Here is a 20,970-nt window from a genome sequence, read left to right on the forward strand (position 1 = left end):
ATCCGTCGGAACTTCCGTTGCGATTAAATTTCAAATAGCATATTTGGATGACCCATGTATCTATATCTGTTCATTGGCTTGTCAGTCATTTCAAAATAGCATCTGTAGATAAGTCAATGCATATCTATAAGAACTGATGTTCATTCATTAGCCCGTCACGTTTAACTTTAAACAGCATCTTTAGATTGGTCTACACATGTCTGAAAGATGACGTACTCGTCGGTAGTTCTGTTATGCGTAAATTTGAAGTAGCACATTCATATCCAAGCGCACAGTCTAAATGGACGCAGCATTAAGTATGTCTGTGCTTTTTTGTTTGTTTTTAATTTGTTAGTATTTTTTTGTTTGTTTGTTTGTGTGTTTGTTTTTATAATTGTTGATCCTCAAAGTAAATTTTGAACTGTCCTTTGTTGTTGCTTTTCTCATTTCATTTTGTTTTTGTTTTGGGGGTTTTTTTTGTTGTTTTTTTTTCTATACAAATATCTTTACAGAGAGACATTACATTTTCTACGGTGAAGAAAACATTTTCACACTAAATAAATAGGCTCGTGAATCAGAGGAATAGGCGACTCGAAGTCCGCAGCAAACAGTGTCAGAAAAAAAAAACAATCCGCATCATACTAAATTATTTTTGCATAAAATAATAAATAAAAATCTTAATGCTTCACTTTCTCGATTTTTTGTTAGTAACAAACACACACACACACACACACAAACACACACACACACACACACACACATATATATATATATATATATATATATATATATATATATATATATATATATATATATATTACTTTTTGAACTATTTATTGATTTTTCATTTATTTATTTTTTAGAAAAATGTTTTTTTATCCGACACAGTTTGCTGTGGACTTCGAGTCGCCTGTTCTTCTGGTTAACCTATAGGCTTTTTCGTACGTTTTTTCCACAGTTCCGGATGAAAATCATCCATATATAAAGATCCACGACTCTTCTGTGAATAAATTCGCTCTTCAAAATAGAAGGCAGACAATGTGCTCAAGAATAATTTTCTTTTGTTTCCGTTCTGTCTGTCTCCTGCGTTTCGAGTTCTCTAATGTTGGCCGTCAGCTCCTCCTCCTCGGCGATGTCCTCCATCTCTCCGTTCATAATTGGTTTGTTTCTCCGCCGTCGTACGTAGTGACAGAGACCGGCGGAAATGCAGGCCGCTATAAAATAACAGGCCGCCACAACGCCAAACGGTAGGGCGTAATTATTGGCAATTTCATACAAAAGTCCTGCAAGACAGAAGCAAAAAATGAAATATTAAATTGGCTGTACAAAGATGCTAAATGTTATTCAAAGAAAAAGATGGCAATGTGGTTTCGATATGGACAGACTCTACGTATGGCAGATACAGAATTTCAAAACGTCTCTCATGAATATATTCTTTTACTAGCCGCAGTACAATAACGACATAACTAATCTCTAAAACTGGAGATTATCTCCCTTGATTAAGAACTCTCCAAGTCTAAACTAGAGAGCATTTTATATATTTACAAAGCCAGTTTTCCAATGCGTGGAGTATTAGTGTCACATCTAGACTGGTGCATCTTCCACTAGTCTTTGGCTCTTAGGTCCAAATCTATTAGGTCTCGCACTATCAGCCAAGCTTAAACCTATGTCCCATCGCCACAATGTCGAATTTATGTGCTAGTTTTCTAGTTTTACAAGTACTTTAATGAAATATGCTCTGATGAACTCATAGCACTTATGTCCTCTCGAAGTACATAGTCCCGACTAACCCGACATGCAGCAAAATCTAACCCCCTTACTGTTGAAGCCTGTTATTTCTCTCGGACTGCAAAATTTTTGAATTCCCTTCATGTTTTCTGTTTTCCTGACTGTACTAAATTGCAGAAGTTAAATATAATGTGAAAAGACGTTTCACTGTTCAACTCCCACAATGCTTGTAAAATATGATCCCATATAGTAGCCACTTACGCCTAAGTAGAAATATGCCTTGTTTGTAGTGACGAAAACAAAAATGTTATTAATAGTTATCTGTTCTTGAACAAAACTATTCTAGGTCAAATAAAGTTTTCTGTGCCAAATTGCGAAAGTTTGTGCTTATTTTTAAATTGGAGATTACATAAGAATTTATTCTGTACTAGTGGGACCCGTATCTTGGCGTTACCCGAGGACGGAAGGGTATTTTAAAAGTAAATTACATAATAAACTAAAATTTAAGTGGGAGGGGTTACATTAAGTGACATTTTAGACTAAAAATAGAAGGCGGTAAGGGGAAAGAGAATGTCAATACTAAAATGGAAAGAGTAGACAGAGATAGAAAAGATAAGGAGGGAAAGGAAGGGACAACAAAAAAAAGGAAAAAGAGGCAATCGGAAGAAGGCCGAACCAGGCTCATTTCTTCGTCCTTCCTCTGATCGCTTCTTTTCTTCTTCTTCGTTTTTCCTTTTCTTTTTCTTTGTCCCTTCCTTTCCCTCTTTACGTTTTCTATCTCTGTCTACTCTTACCATTTAAGTCTTGACATTCTCTTTCTCCTTTGTCACCTTCTATTTTGAGTCTAAAATGTCACCCCTCCCACTTAAAATTTAAACGTTTTAATATATTATTTTCATAAATAAATTAAAAAATATATTTCACTTCTTCCATTTTTGAACCAGATGCCTTCTGTGAAAAATAAACCTTTTTACGTCGCCTGACTTTCAGTTTCTTGCAAACCAATTTGTCCGAAACATTAGCATGTCCAGTGTAGCGACTATGTAATATGTATATATATATATATATATAGTGCCGGCAAAAAGAAAGTCCGCACTTGATGTATTTTTCAAAAACTGCAACTTTAAGATTCGCCTTTTATTCCTCTATAATTTTACCTGTTCATATTTGACTTTTAATTGAAATATTCTAGTGTTCACGTCAAATTAAAAAAAAGTAACTTCAAATTGAGGAGGAAAAAAGAAAGTCCGCAGCAACAAATTCGCTTAAAACCAGCTAAAATTATCGCCCCTAAATCAGGTTAAAATATTCACCAACAAACAAGAAAGCATCTATAATCGTAATTGTTGTTGTTCTAGGTTATACAACGTAACATTTAGTCCATATGCCACGACTTTCTCTTAGTGATCGTCAGGAGCTCATTAATCTCCACCTTTCTGGTTGATCCAATCGAGAAATCGGCCGCAGATTGAAATGTGATGAGAAAACAGTACGAAAGTTTGTGCAAAAGCACCAAAATATCTAAATCTTGTCGGACTAGAGATACTTCTAAAAGGGAAGACAATGCTATCAAGATCCGCAGCCTAAGAAACAGATTTAAAATGGCTCTCCAAATCCAACAAAACTACAATCTTGTTAAAAAGTGCTTTCTTTCTACTATCAGGAATAGATTAAAGGAATTTAATTTGCGAGGATATGTTGCAAGACGCAAGCCAATGATTTCTGTACAGAACAGAAAGCGCCGTCTAGACTTCCCCAGATGCAATTAAAATCATGACTCTTCATATTGGTCAAAAGTGCTTTTTAACGACGAAAGAAAGTTCAATAGGCTAAGCAATGATGGTAGGCAGTACGTCTGTCGGAAGAAAGGCGAAGGATTTAATCCTAGGTGCTCAGGTTCAACGCTGCAAGGTGGTGGAGGTTCAGTTTTGGTGTTTCGTTTTTGTTTTTTTTACACAGTTATCACCGCTTATCAAGGCCCAGAAGCCACTCAGGGCTAAGGGTTATTGCAAGTACATTACGTTAGTGTGGAGATTTGATGAAGCGTTTACTTAAGGGGGCGGTTCATTAGAAATTTGTTAACGTTGGACTTGAACACATCCAAGCTGTAGTCCGGTGGGAAGCAGACAGACGGAACAGAGTTCTACAGGCGTGCAGTTCTAAGAAAGAAGCTTTGTTCATGGTGTGGGGCATTATTAGTACCAATGGTCCAGGCCCTCCTATAGTTGGCTTGCAAGGTCGAATTAATTCGACCAAGTACATTAATATGTTGACTGAGTATTTTCTACCCTACTTTGGTCGGAATTTGGATGATAATCCAACCTTTATGCCGGATAATGCTCCCATTCACACAGTTGGCAATGTAGAGAGGTTCCTGGAAGAGCATGATATTCCGTGTTTGGATTGGCCTTCACAATCTCCAGACCTCGATCCTATCGAAAACGTATGGCATTGATAAAATTTCAAATTTGGAAGAACTTTAGACTTTTTTCTCCTCAATTTGAATTTATTTTTTTAAATTGACGTGAACACTAGAATATTTCAATTAAAAGTCAAATATGAACAGGTAAAATTATAGAAGAATAAAAGGTCATTAAAATGAGCTATAGTTTGTTTGAAATGTTACATTAAAATTTAGCTTAAATTTGCAGTTTTTGAAAAAAATTACAAGTGAGGACTTTCTTTTTGCCGCCTATATATATATATGATTTTATTTGTTGTATATATATATATATATATATATATATATATATATATATATATATATATATATATATATATATATATACGTAATTAATATATATGATTTTATTTGTTGTGTCCAAATTTACATAACCTTTTATAAGTTTTATCTAACTCGTTCAGTCTCCGGATAAATTATTAATCATTAATTTTGGATACCGGATTCTATGCGTAAGCATACGTATTCTTGCTATATTTTGTTCAATTTTGTTTCATGCAAAGAGGGCCAAATAGGGGGGAAGATTGTGGTGTAATTTATTTACTGCCGATTTGTTTGAAATTTTTACAGGACAACATCAATTACACATCAATTAACGAAAAATATTCCGAACAGTTTTTAGCGCGTATAGTATACGCACAACCTCCTATTCAAAATTCATTTGGGGGGGGGGTCGAATTAAATTTTGGTCCATATTTGATTTGGATAGTGTATTCAGATTCAATTGTCTAATTAGTTTCGTAATAACAACAATAGTACAGTTGTTAGTTTCCATAGCAATCTCTGGTTATCTGAATGTGCTAAACAATACATCAAATTTGTTGAAAAGGCGCGGAAAGGATAAAAAGTTTGGGATTAAAAAAGATATATTTACCTGCGAGAGGAGGACAGACTGTAAATGCTGTGCCTTGGAACAAAGCAACGACACCAAATGCCTGCGTAAGGTTTTCGATTCCCAATAAATCCGCGATGACGATAGTTCGAAGAGACACATTCACCGCTGCAAGGAAAAGTATCAAACGTCATTTTTATTTATTCATTTATTTATTTAAAAAACATAAAGAAAGCATGGTTTCATCTTCTCAATAGTGATATTAGGAATGGGTAGAAGAGTATAATTTTGTTATTCACAACACAGTGTTATCCCAACTGTATTACATGGCAAATTAAGTGCAATTTTCCCGCATGTTTTAGAGTCTATAATCCAAAGATAAAAATATAATAGAAGTTTTATATCTTTCTTGTAACGCTCAAATTGATATTCCTACGTTATTCTATTAATAAAAAAAGGAGCGATGGAATTTTTTCGCCATAATCTAATTAAGAAGAAGTAGGAAAGGGTGTAGTCGAAGGATGAAAAAAGAGTCTAATTTAACCACTTATGAGACATCCTCTATCACAATTGAATTGCATTTCAAATGAATTACAATTCTGCCCGCGTGTTTTGGAATCTATAATTGAAAGTTAAAAAAGAAGAGGCCGTAGTGTATTGTTTAATCAACCTTTTTATCGTACTAATATTCATAAAAAAATTTACAAGATAATCTATGGAAAAATTAAAGTCTCCCGAAATTCAGCTATAAACATGAATATAATAAGAATATCTGGTTCCATAGTTCTAAACCTAAGACAAAATAAAATGCCATTAAACTAATATTAGGGTAGAGCAAGCAAATGACGAGTCTCACACAACCAAATGCATCTGAAGACTCGTAAAATTATTAAGTAATTCATAATTGTAATCCGGACAAACCCTTTTGCGTAACGTATAAAGTACTGAGTAATATTTATTCCAGTGTGATTATTCTTCTTGGGATTGAAAGTTTCAGTCTTCGGTGTTGACAATAAATTAAAGAAACAATTGCGCATTAATTAACACTTTTACCAGGTTATGATCGACGGAACATGGATTAAATGAAGGGTTCCGTTCAAAGTTTTGTCCAAATTTCCGAGTTCGACAGAAACATTCTAAAGTTTTATAAAATACCTCTGAAAAAAAGTCGAGGATTACATTGGCAGAAAAACTTGCGAGAATAACACTCATGAGGAGAATAGTAGTCCAAGTAACGCAAAGTCCCTTTCTACTCGGAAACGCTGAGAACCTCAAAACTATTTAGGCAAAATTTGGTGAAATTCGAATGAATAGTTTCTAAACTAATTATTAAACTAAGATTTTCAAAATAATTCATAAGATTTTAAATACGGATAGTGTTTTAACATTGCATTTCACCCTAAAACTATATCAATTATTCTAAAAATATACTGGAACTTTCTGTAAAATACTACGTGTTCACTTTTTTTAGTTAAATAAAATACGCCGGACATTCTTCACTCTTATTATTATGTTTTATGTCCTGAGAAAAGAAATTGGTAAAAATATGTATGCACATATGTAGCCAAAATTTTTGTATGAATAAAATCCATACTAAAATAATGCTGCACTTATTTATCGAGAACTATTATATCAAAATAAGCATAAATGTACACGGCAAATCCTGTGAAAAAAATCACAAGAATACGTGTGTGTGTGTGTGTGTGTGTGTGTGTGTGTGTGTGTGTGTGTGTGTGTGTGTGTGTGTGTGTGTGTGTGTATGTGTGATTTGGCTTTCAAGCGCATTTGATGCGTATTTTATATATATATATATATATATATATATATATATATATATATATATATATATTCTTGTGATTTAATGTCAGGCACTATATAGCAATTTCTACAATCAGCAAACACCGCAATCCACACAAACAGTGAAAGCTCTAGATCAAAACCCTAAATTTAAGTTTTACACTTCTTTGTGTTCATTAGTAGGAGACATCCGATTTCAAAATTCGAAAACCGAGTTATTGCATCTAAGATGAATCATTTTTAACTTGAACTAAAACTTCATATACGAGCAAGTCTGTTAACTAACATGGATCATTTAAACTTCGACAAAAGCCAACTTTAGAATGCGACAAAACTACACAGACAGAACTCATTTATTTATGTCGGTTTGCGCAAATTTTTAAAAACAAATTTAATTTAAAATAATTTAAATAATTCAACTTTAAATAATATTCTTAAACCCACCAATTAAAACAATTCTATTACTAAAAACGATTAATAACATTAAACTAATTAATAAAATAGATTACTACTTCACTATAATATGTATATATGTGTATGTTGTAGTTCAGGTGTAGAAAGTATTCGTAGGATATTACAGTGCTCAATAACAAATAGAGATTTGTATTAATGTTTATTTATACAAACACGTACATCCGCATGATAATGTTTCGATCTGTAGTCATTATTAAATAATATCTCATCGGGCAAAATAGGTTTATCTTTTTCTTTTAGGTGTTCATATTGGTTTTTTTCCTGATGAGTTTCTTTTCTAAAGGAGTCACCTCTTATCAATGTCTGAAGGCCACTCGAGGATAAGGGTTAATGAGTGTACGGTAGTCAATAGGATGATATCGTAATAAATCGTTAGTAGTGGAAATTTGGTACATTAGATTACTTAAGGAGACAGCTCATCAAGAACTTGTTTATGTTGGACTTGAAGATAACAATATTGTTGTCAGCTAGAACACACGCAATCGGAAGAGAGTTCCACGAGCGTGCAGTTCTAAGAAATAAACTTTGTTCATGGAATCTATATTTAGGTTTAGGCAGAGATAAAGAGTAGGGGAAGTTATTGATAGTGGTCACAGATGGGCGAGTGTTTTTTTCATGAAAGTTTGGAGATGAGGAACCATAGATTGGAGCTCAGACGAGTACTTGCTATGGAAATAACGATACAGCAGAAACAGGCTCACAACGTTTCTTCTGTGCAAAAGAGTTTGCAGAGAAAAGAAAAGTTCCTCCTCTACTACACTACGAAATCTATTTTTAACTCTGCAAGGCAGGATAAGATGCTTCTAGTAGCTCCTGCCCCGATGTGGCAACAGTACTCCATCTTAGGACGTACTTGGCTCTTATACAGGTTGAGAATTGCATTAGTAGCGAGATATCTACTGGAGCGGTACAATGATCCCAACATTTTTCCAGCGACCTTGGCAAGGAATTTTATGTACGTGTTCCATTTTAGATCAGGAGTAAAGGTCAGACCCAGAAGCATGTCAAAACATGGGGCCTCCCCAAGACCAGCGCTATACATTTCAATTGATGCCATATGGGGATCAGAGTGTTGATGATGTAAAGATAGAAGCTTGGTTTTACATGCATTAAAATTAACCAGCTACCACTTTCTCCATTGCACCACGTGCTCAAGATCATAGGAGAGAGAATTAGAGAGAACTTGGTCATTTACGGCCTTTGAAGTGTTGCCATAGATGGTAGGGTCATCAACATATATGTCTACGAATGATCTACTCTTATAAACCTATCAGAGAGAAATGATTTTATAATTAAGAAGACATTTCTAGCTATACCGTAGCTGAAGATTTTGTGGAGTAGACCTTTATGCCGTGCCCTATCAAAGACTTTTGATACATCAAGAGCAATTACTCTAGAAAGGAAACCTCGGTCAAGAGATTCGCTAATCCTATGAGATATAACTATTAGCACATCTGCTGTAGATCTAGCAGAACGGAAACCATATTGCATGTCACTGCGAAGGTTATTTTTGTTGAGGTGGTTGACTACTTCTCTATTTAACACAGATTCCAGTAACTTACTCATCGTGCACAGGAGATTTATTGGTCTGTATTGAGAGGGAGATGACCGATCACCTGAATTTTTTATTACGGGGCTTACTCATGAGGTTTTCCAGGGTGTTAAGAAAAAATTCTCCTTAAGACAATGCTTAAACAGCTTTGTAAGTATGGGAGCTAGTTCTAGTTCTAAGTTGAAGTTTTTTCAGCACTATAATTCGAATGCCGTCAGGGCCAGTTCCTTTACCGGAATCAAGGTTTTTGATTAACTTGGCAACATCACACACATATATTTGTATGTCGCATAGCGTGTTTTCAGACGCAAGGGGATATGTTGAGAGTTTGTGGCCCTGATTGCATAGGGTAGAATTAGCTGTAAAGTTCTCGGCAAAGAGTTCGGATTTGACCAATGTTGACGAGATAACCTTAAGGCCATTGATGATAGTTGAGATAGAGAACACGCTTATGTTCAGGGCCCTGTTTGTCATTTGCCAAAACTGGTTCTCAGCTACTTTGGACTTGATGGACTGAGCATACAACCCTCTCGCGTTCTTTATTACTCTTTTACAGCGGTTTCTGGCAGTCCTGAAGACGGCTTTAGTACGTTTATTGTGTTAGAAACAATATAAAAAGAAATTTTTGCGCAAAAGGATCAGCATATGATGGAGAGAACCACGTCTGACTGTTAGGTTTTTGCTGGAATTTTTTTTTGGAGTGTATGAAGCGGTGTATACCTACACGTAACCATTCCGTCAGGTTTGATACTATAGAGGACACGTTCTTTTTTGACATGGAACGCAGAGGTATATCTGATATAAATGTACGAAAGCTATCCCACTCAGCCATAGAGTATCAATATACTGTACGATGGAGAGTTACATCTGAGGACTTATTACATTACATTTTATATTTATATTAACTGAGACAACTGAGTGGCCGGTAGATCCTAGTGGAGGCAGAATGAAGGATGAACATAGCTCAGGACAAGTTGCGAGAAAAAAGGATTAGAAGACTTGCATACTGATCGTCAGTGTCGGGCAGACGGGTGGGTTCGTGAACAATCTGAGTTAGATCATAACGTGATATTAGCCGAGGGATGAACAAAAAGAATGTGCTCAATTTTCTTAGATATGTTCTTAAAGATAATAACTCTGCTTTCATGGAGGCGATAGAGGGCAAATATTATATCTTAATCATTAATAAGTAAAGATCGAAACATTGGCATGCCAATGTAGCAAATACCTCCCTCCCTCTCCCCTCTCTCTCTCTCTCTCTCTCTCTCTCTCAATATATATATATATATATAATATATAATATACATCTCATATAATATATATATATCATATATATATATAATATATATATAATATGTATATATAATATATTATATATATAATATATAATATATATGTAATATATATCTATATATAATATATAATATATATATTATATATGTATATATATGTATATACATATAATATATAATGTATATGTAATAGATATATATCTATATATAATATATATATATTATATATATATGTATATATATACAGGGTGGCCGAAAAGTCCCAGGACACTGGCCGAAAAGATATTCGAAGTGCTTTCACAGAAAGATTTGGAAAGCCCGCGCCATCAAGAAGTAATCTGTATCTGTGGGAGAAGAAAGTTTTTGAAACAGGTAGCATTCTGGATCAGGCAAGAAGTGGTAGGCCTGAAACACGAAAGGAAACGTGTGCTGGTGTTCAAGAATCACTGCAACAGTCTCCCAAGAAATCCACCAGAAAACGTTCTGCTGAACTTAGAATACCAAGGGCTACGATGATGGATCATATAAAAAAGGACTTGGATGTCAAAGCTTACAAGCCATGTGTATAGTGTCCTGGGACTTTTCGGCCACCCTGTATGTATATATATGTATATATGTGTATATATACAATATATAATATATATGTAATATATATATCTATATATAATATATAATATATATTATATATATTATATATATATTATATATTATATATGCATAATATATATATGTATATATATATATATATATATAGAGAGAGAGAGAGAGGGAGAGAGAGAGAGAGAGGGAGAGAGAGAGAGAGAGAGAAGATATGTGGTGGATGATGAGAGCATATATTTATCGTACAGCTGTGCTGTCATGTATCTGTCACTCTCAGATTAACCGTCTTGTTTAAGATCAGATAAAAAAAAATATGTCAGATAATGACACTTTGTAATTGTCTTAAAACCTCCACATAATCAACGGGCGGCAGTAGTGTTGTAGTGGTGTACGTAATCACTACATTTTTATCATACGGCTAGAATCAAATGCAGTTAATAGTTTAAAAACAAACGAACGTATACAATGTGATATTATGTATATGGCTTACGTGACGAACCTATCACACCAACAGCTTTATTTTGTTCTTTAATATTCATCGACCTTGGTAGGCTAGTCTGAATATCCAATGTTGTGGAGAACGTTAAAATTTGACCCCCGCCTTTTGAGAATCGAACAGCTGATTTCCAGATGTGGAGCTGTTATCACGCCTCAGGTGTAGGGGTTATTATAAGATAATAAACGATAATGATGCAGCAGGAGATCTACAGAAGTTTGAGATGTAGGAGGATATGATACGTGTGTGTAAACGGTTTTTGATCGTTCGATCATCCTTTGGAAAAGATAAGTTCTCTCTCTTATTACGGTGATCTAAACAATGAAAAACCAAAACACGGAATAATGTTAAAAAATACACATTATTGGTGACCCCCCTCATTTAAATATATATATATATATATATATATATATATATATATATATATATATATATATATATATATATATATATAAAATGGGTTAAGAAATTCCAACGGGAGAAAGATGTATATTCAAATAAGGGGGTGGTCATCAACAATGTGTATTTTTTAACATTATTTTATTATTCTTGTCTTGGTTTGTCATTGAGATTATGTTTAGATCATTGTAATAATGTTTTTAAATCATTGAAATCGTTTTAACGCGGTTCAGACGTTCTGTGAAGCGCCCTCTTCAGAAATTATTTAGAATGCTTAGAATATATTCAAAATGTGTTGGAGATGTAAAAATAGCGTTTTCGTAGTTTATTTGAAATGTTTCCAAGAGGTGGAAACGTGTAAGTATATACTATTAATTGGAATGTTCAGTTTTTATTACTGTATTATTGGGCTGTGGTCACTTCTGTCTTGTGTTTCTCTCTCTCTCTCACTCTCTCTTTCTGCTTGTGTTTTTTTTCTTTTCTTTTAAGGTAGGATGTGTGTGTTTGTTTTATTTTATTGGTTTGAAGAATGTGTGTACTGTTTTATAGTACTATGAAGTTATATTATATATATATGTATATATATACATACATACATATATATATATATGCATACATACATATATATATATATATATATATATATATATATATATATACGAGGGGCGTGTAATAAGTAATACCTCTGACCCACTTCTAGTTGTCTGATCTAGCTGAAATTTTACATTAGCAATGATTTATATATCTACGGGTTATGTGGCAAATTACAGCTCTGAACCAATTGTGGTTACTGTTTTACAGGTGTTTGAACTGAGTCAGGTGTGAAATGGAGCCTGTTGAATGTCGAGCAGTGATCCGGTTTTTGTATTTGAAAGGACGCACACCACAGGAGACTTTTGATGAAATGAAAGAAACTTATGGTGATAATGTCCATTATATGACCTTGTAAAATGCTGGCATCGTGAATTACAACATGGCCGAAGTCTGTGGAAACAGCTCCCAGACCTGGTCGCCCTCCTTCTGCCATTGATGAGGCATCTGTCCGTCAAGTTGAGGCTGACATTTTGGAAGATCGGCGCATTACTATTCACCAAATAGCCCAAGATATCAAGATTAGTACAGGATCTGTGGAAACTATCATTCATAACCTTTTGCATATGCATAAGGTGTCTGCCAGATAGATTCCCAGGTTGCTCACACCATTCCAGAAGCGAGAACGCGTCGAGTGCTCGAGGATGAATTTGGAGATGTGCCAAGAAGATGAGTCAAAGTTTTTCAAAAGACTGATTACACAGGATGAAACCTGGGTCCATCACTATGATCCAGAGACCAAAGCCCAGTCAATGCAGTGGAAGCACTTGGACTCACCACCTCCAAGGAAGGCAACGGCGTACCCCTCCGCTGGCAAGGTCATGCACACGGCCTTCTGGGACCAGGACGGTGTAGTGATACCAGATTTCCTGGCAAAGGTACCACAATTACAAGAGCCTATTATGCTTCACATTTGAGGAAATTAAGGGAAGCTATCCAAATCAAGAGGCGGGGCAACATCAGCAAAGGTACCCTCCTCCTGCAGGACAACGCTCCGGTCCACAACTCTCATGTCGCCAGATCAGCCGCACAAGCGTGTGGTTATGAAATCCTCCCCATCCTCCCATATTTTTATTGTCATCGAAATCAATAAAAACATATTTATATAGAATTAAAATAAAAACTATACTCATTTATAATGTAAACATCATAACGTATATTATGCAGAGATCTTACACAACGAATATATATATATATACATACATATATATACATATATATACATATACATATACATATATATACATATATATTTATACATATAAATATATATATACATATACATAACATACGCATATGCATATGCGTATATATATGCATATACATATACATAACATACGCATATGCATATGCGTATATATATGCATATACATATACATATATATGCATATACATATGCATATACATATATATATGCATATACATATACATATATATGTACATACATATGCATATACATATATATGCATATACATATGCATATACATATATATGCATATACATATACATATGCATATACATATACATAGATATATGCATATACATATACATATTTATATGCATATACATATTTATATGCATATACACATATGTATATGCATATACATATGCATATATATATGCATATACATATACATGCATATACATATACATATATATGCTTATACATATACATATACATATATATGCATATACATATATATGCATATACATATATATATGCACATACATATATATATGCATACCCATATATATGCATACACATATACATATATATATACATATGCATATATATACATATATATATGCATATACATATATACATATACACATATATATATGCATATACATATATATGTGCATATACATATATATATATATGCATGTACAGGATGACCCAAAAAAACAAAAGCTAAATGGAGGCCAGAACATATGCAGTAGAAAGGAGAAAAAAGGCCAAAGCCCCTAGTGTTTGATGTGATGTTTTGAATATAATAAACTAGTTATGACAAAAGTTTAATTTCATTCGGACAAAACACTAAGAAACGGTGTCCTAATTAGAGTTGGGGGCCTTTTTTTTTGGGGGGGGGGGGTCACCCTGTACATATATATATGCATATCTACATATATATATATATATATACATATATATATATACATATATATATGTACATGTATATATATATATGCATATACATATATATATACATATATATATGCATACATATATATACATATATATACATATATATATGCATATATATACATATATATACATATACATACATACATATATATGTATATATATATACATATATATATGCATATATATATATATACATAGCTTAATGTAAAAGGAAAAGAGAAAGATCAATTCCACAAAAGTAGACTTATCCGAATAATCCCAATCTCAACAATAATTATTGGAGCTTATACAATAGGACAACAAGAGTATGAAATGAAGACACAAAACTATATGATATGTTGGTAGATATAGAATGGATCATTTATTGAATAATGGAATACAGGCAAAATTTGGGGGATAGACGGGACTCTTTATGCCAGGGCATTTCGAAGCCTAATGCTTCTCATCAGAAGAGTAAAGAAGGTGCTAGGGGCATGGGGAAGATGCGGCATCTAGCGTAAGGTTCATTAGGATGAAAAAGATGTAGAGGAATTATAGAATGTTGGGGAAGCTTTATTGAATTCTAAATAAATAAGGAGAAGCTTAGTATATATAGTATGATATATAAGAATATATATGGTCTTTAACATAGTATTTAGATTAGACAATAAAAATATATACAGATACATATACATACATATATATGCATGTACATATACATATACATATATATGCATACATATATATATATACATATACATATATATACATACATATATATATACATATACATATATATACATACATATATATATACATATACATATATATACATACATATATATATACATATACGTATATATACATACATATATATACATACATATATATACATATACGTATATATACATACATATATATATACATATATATATATACATACATATATATACATACATATATATATATACATATACGTATATATACATACATATATATACATATATATATATACATACATATATATATATATATATATATATATATATATATATATATATATATATATATATATATATATATATATATACTATCAGCAATAGTTTCCCGGGATTAAATGATTTTCAACGTATGTTTCACACTCACATATTTTATTGTCGTCGAAATCAATGAAGTCGCCCATTTTTCAATCAAATCAACTAACTTTTTTTTTACAAGTTGGTCACCACTTATCAAGGCCCGGAAGCCACTTAGGGATAAGGGTTATTGTAAGTACAGTACGTTAGTGTGGATATTTAATAAAGTGTCCACTTAAGGGGGCATTCATCAAGAATTTGTTTACGTTAGACTTGAAGACATCCAAATTGTAATCAGGAGGGAAGCACACAGACGGAACAGAGTTCCACAGGCGTGCAGTTCTGAGAAAGAAGCTTTGTTCATGGAATCTACGTTTTGATTTAGGCATAGATAAAGAGTGGGGAAAGTTTTTGACAGTGGATTCAGCTAGACGAGTGTTTTTCGTAAAAGATTGGTGAGGGTGGACCAGAGATTGGAGTTCAGACGAGCACCGGCCTGGAAATAACGATAAAAGTGTGTAGGAGAGGGGTTGCAGGGAAGAGAAAAGGTCATTCCCCACTAAGCCACGAAGTCTATTTTGTACTCTGTCAAGGAAGGATAGACTGTTTTTAGCAGCTCCTGCACAGATATGGTAGCAGTATTCCATCCTTGGACCTACTTGGTTTTATATAGATAGAGAGTTGCATCAGTAGTGAGATATCTTCTGGAGCGGTACAAGGATCCCACCATCTTTCCAGCGACCTTGGTAACAAACTTGATGTACGTGTTCCCTTTCAGATCAGGAGTGAAGATCAAGCCCAGAAGCTTGTCAAAACATGGGGCTTCTCCTAGACGATAGCCATCCATTTCCATTGATGCCAGATGGGGATCAGAGCATTGAAGATGTAAAGATAGGAGTTTGGTTTATATGCATTAAAGGTAACCAGCCACCTCTTCCCCCATTGAACCATTCGTTCGAGATCAGAAGAGAGAGAATCAGAGAGAGCTTTGATGTGTTGCCGTAGATGGTCGTGTCATCAGTATAGATATAAACGAATGATTTAAGTATGTGTTTAAGGGATCATTGATGTAGATCAGGAAGAGAGTTGGGCCCAGGATGGACCCTTGAGGGACTCCAGCATTAATACTGTGGGCCTCTGATTTTTGTCCATCAACTACTACTCTTATGAGCCTAACAGAGAGAAATGATTTAATAATAGAGAGAATATTTCAAGTTATACCATAGCTGAAGATCTTGTGAAGTAGGCCTTATGCCATACCTTGTCGAAGGCCTTTGATATGTCAAGAGTAATTGCCATGGAAAGGAAGCCTTTGTCAAGAGATTCACTAATCCTATGAGATATAACTGTTAGCACATCTGCGGTAGATCTTGCAGAACGGAAACCACACTGCGTGTCACTAAGAAGGTTATTTCTGCTGAGGTGGTTGACTATTTCTCTATTTAATATGGATTTCAGCAACTTACTCATGACACACAGGAGACTTATTGGTCTGTACTGAGAGGGAGATGACTTATCACCTGAGTTCTTAAATACAGGGCATACTGATGAGGTTTCCAGGGTGTTGGAAAGCACTTCTCCTTAAGGCAGCGTTTAAACAGTTTCGTAAGTATGGGAGCAAGTTCTGGTCGAAGCTTTTTTAACACTATAATTGGAATGCCGTCAGGGCCAGTAACTTTACTGGAATCAAGGTTCTTGATTAGCTTGGCGACCTCATGCACAGATATTTGTATGTTACCTAGCGTGTTCTGTGTTATAGGAGGAAATATGGGGAGTTGATGGCCTTCGTCGCATATGGTAGGATTTACTGCAAAGTTCTTGGCAAATAGTTTGGCCTTGTCTGAAGCTGACGAGATGACCTCTGGTCCGTTGACAATGGTTGGGATAGAACGCACACTTCTGTTTAGGATCCTATTTGTTATTTGCCAAAACTTTGGATTTAACAGACTGGGCATATAGCTCTCTTGCATTTTTTATTACTCTTTTACAGTGGTTGCTGAAAGCAGCTTTAGTCCCAGTGCATCTATTACGTTGGTAGCTATGGAAAAAGTGATTTCTATGCGCGATGGCAGCAGCACATTCTGGGGAGAACCATGGCTGCTCTAGTTGGAGACTTATCGCGGTGCACTAGGAGGACGTTCCACATTCTTCCCCACAGTGACTTAGTCAACAATACATTGTAGTCTACATTGCACTGTAGGTAACCTACTATTAATTCTTATGAATTTATTTTTATACATAATGACGTGAATTAAGTTTATAATGCAAAAGTTAAGTATCATGATGCAATCGTGCAGTAAACAGAAACATTCGACCGCGACCCATATCATATCAAAGAATCTACTATTGATTTTAAATGTCGAGCCTTACAGCTTGTGTGGTAATTAAATTTCTCAAATGCACTTGTGATATTGGCTGTGTAAGGTGTTAACTTTAGTCAAAATTTAGGCCACCAAATTCTGACTAACAAGATAAGATAATCCTTCCTTTCTGAAGAAAAAAAAATATATGTATACAAGAATTCCCGTCCCAGGATAGGTAATATTAATTCCCAGGACAGAACACTTCTATATCAATTTTGTATCCACTTATGAAAATTAAATTCAAGATATTAAACTTTTTTGTCATTTGTGTTTCATTTTACTTCAGACGGCAAGATCACTTGAAGAAGATACACTATTTCTTGTAAACGTCAGTGTGGGTCAGCCATACTGAGGAGATTTTATTTGGGCTGCGAAAACTATGTGATTTGGAATATTTAGTCAGGGTTTACTTGTAGGGAATGTAATCTTATGCTGGGTTGTACTGACTCACCTCTGTACAGAATGACCTTAGACACTTGAGGACAGTGTTTAGTAGTCATTCAAATGTTGATAAAAAAAAATCTAAATTTATATAGACAGAGGCCACAACTTGACCTTCGGGCCAAGATAACAGTGTACTATACTTCAAAGTTCTACAGTCCTTTTACAAATATCCTGCACCCTTCCCCCATCCCTCAAATTTCTTAAGGATTTCATGCCTAAGTTTGTAATTTTTGCACTTTTGTTCAGCATTAATTGTAATTTTTTCGAACCGTAAACATAATAAACAAGATCATGGTATAGTATATGTTCTGATGCTTTACTTCATTTTTTTGTCCTCGGTCAGTGGAGGAGAAATCCGTCATAACTGAGACAATTTTTATTTTTTATTCCTATCCAGAGCGTCCCTTTTTGGGGAGCTGGACTTTTCCTACATTAAAAACCGATCTTGTGTCTAACTTTGCTCTCGTGGGGAAACAAGTAAATAGGTACAATAACGTCTTTTAACTTTTAAATTTGTATCGTTAAGATTATTTTAATTCCTCCTTTCATTATGCGCAATTTAGTTGGATCCTAATCAATACTCTGAGAAGCTATAAATGTTAATTATTGGTAATACCATCTTTATTTTAACCTACTCTACGCCACACAACGGTTCTTTATACAAAATGAAGTGCTATTCTTACAGGGTTTTTTTTTTTCGGCTAAATTGTTTATTATTTATCGGTTAAATGTTTAGTTTTGTTTCGAGGAAAGCCAATCCTTTTCGGATTTTTAATGTCGAATCCGGTCATTTTATAAAGATTCTACGTTTTAAATTCTTAATATATTCAAATACATTTTAGTAGTAGTAGTAGTTGTTGTTGTTGTTGTTGTTGTTTGAATAGTAGCAGTAGTAATAGTACAAATGTTAGCCCTACCACAACTTATGTGGTATGCCAATTAATTCATGGAGAATGATGCAACTCTGCTCAATTGTACTGAGGTCTAAAATATGCATTTTTTAGTGCAGTGGTTATTGTTTTTGTAGTAGTAGTAGTAGTAGTAGTAGTAGTAGTAGTAGTAATAGTAGTAGTAGGTACCGTGCAATGGCTCAGTATAAATACATAAAAGTAGTAGTAGTAGTAGTAGTAGTAGTAGTAGTCTTTTACGCTCTCTTAATCTGATACAGCTGTAATGATAAAATTCGCCTTTATTAGTAAGCAATGCTGGAGTAGGAAAACAAAAATGGAACGTTACAGAGTGCATGTATACTCACCCATGCAAAGGCCATAAATTGCACAGCAGAGTGCAAAAAGGAAAAAGCTGTCGCACCAGAGCGTTGAAAACATAACGATTGATGATAGGAGAAGTGACGAGGTGTATGAATAAATGCTGGGCACTTTGAGGTAGTCGGTGATCAAGCCGATTACTACGCGCCCGATCGTATTGGTAATCCCGATGATTGAGAGCATCAAAGCGGCATTGGTACGACTTAGTCCGCGGGAAATGGCGAAGCCAGGAAGGAATGTCAAAGCAACAGACTGAACTGAAAAGAAAAAGAAAATAATAATAATCGATGCCTCTGTGTAGTCTCGAAAGACAAAGGATACCCCTGTGGGGGCGGCTGCGCATATAATTGTGAGGTAAGGGTTGCGCAATAACACCGCACCTCTCCTGTATTGGCACTGTTTGATTCCAGTGGCAAGAAGTCAGGGACGATTGGAAACAATGCTGAGATAAGCGGAGAGCACATACAGCATCTGGAAGTTCCAAATGGTCACCCACTTAGTACTGACCATACTGTGTGTATATAATATATGTGTGTGTATTATATATACATGTGTGTGTATAATATCAATAATTTCCCACACTCTTTATCTGTGTCTAAACCTAAATACAGATTCCATGAACAAAGCTTCTTTCTTAGAACCGCACGCCTGTGGAACTCTCTTCCGATTGCCTGCTTTCCAGCTGACTACAATCTGATTGTCTTCAAGTCCAATGTCAACAAGTTCTTGATGAGCCGTCCCCCTAAGTAATCCAATTTACAAAATTTCCACTACTTATGTTTACTACGCTATAATCACATTGACGATTGTATACCGATTAACTCTTATCCTGGAGTGGCCTGGGGGCCTTGATAAGTCGTGATTCCTGTGCAAAAAAAAAGTATTCATTAGTTTTGGTTTCGGTTATAGCTGAAGGAACTTAATTTATTCAGGACGACTACACCAGCACCTTTATCAGGTCTGGAAAGATAAACATCTTTATTTTTCTTAAGATTAAGTACAGTAGAAAAATGGGATTTTTTTTCCAGACAAAATTCGTCCTCATTTCTAATGAGTGATGTTTCTGACAAAGGGTGAAGAAAAAGCTGCTTCCCAGGTTGGTAGTACTTCGTGAACAGTAGTCTGAGATGTCGGAAATTTTCTGTCTCTATGTCTATCCTTGCGGCCATGTCACTAGTAAGGGTGCTGGAGGTAAACGTTTTCATCTGGGCTGACGTTAACCGCCTGATAGTCAGGGACCCGAACCTTGGAATAACCACTAAGGAGGCTGTCCTATCAGCAGGTGCAAAGTACTGGGGCTGCTGTATTGCCATTTGGTGAATGGATTCTGGACCATGCAGTAGTCTCTGGTGGGGCCTCTCGATACCATACTAGTGGGTAATTGTTACGGCTTATCTATCTACAAAAAAAAAATCCTGTCTTTCCTCTCTTACTTTCCCTCTCTGTTCTGCTCTAACCAAGTATGCTGACCAAAATCCTCAACATGAAATATC

General features: G+C 34.7%; 1 protein-coding gene across 2 annotated transcripts in view; it reads right to left on the reverse strand.

Annotated features, from left to right (window-relative positions):
* Positions 1–430: 430 nt before the first annotated feature.
* Positions 431–20,970, reverse strand: part of LOC145277963 (monocarboxylate transporter 9-like) — a 114,359-nt gene continuing 93,819 nt past the window's right edge. Inside the window, exons 6-9 of one of the 2 annotated variants that reach the window (XR_013868258.1) lie at positions 19,465–19,734; positions 5,043–5,168; positions 915–1,262; positions 431–569 (exon numbers count right to left, since the gene is read on the reverse strand). Coding sequence is in view for 1 of the 2 variants with exons in the window: in XM_080130091.1 (XP_079986217.1) it covers positions 1,024–1,262; positions 5,043–5,168; positions 19,465–19,734 (635 nt within the window). In the remaining variant the exon portion in view is untranslated. Of the gene's footprint in view, positions 570–886; positions 1,263–5,042; positions 5,169–19,464; positions 19,735–20,970 lie in introns of those variants that run through there. The other variant, XM_080130091.1, reaches the window with a different exon arrangement.

This window comes from Euprymna scolopes, chromosome 6 (genome assembly GCF_053919585.1).
Source record: "Euprymna scolopes isolate OS-2025 chromosome 6, ASM5391958v1, whole genome shotgun sequence".
NCBI classification, from domain to species: Eukaryota; Metazoa; Mollusca; class Cephalopoda; order Sepiida; family Sepiolidae; genus Euprymna; species Euprymna scolopes.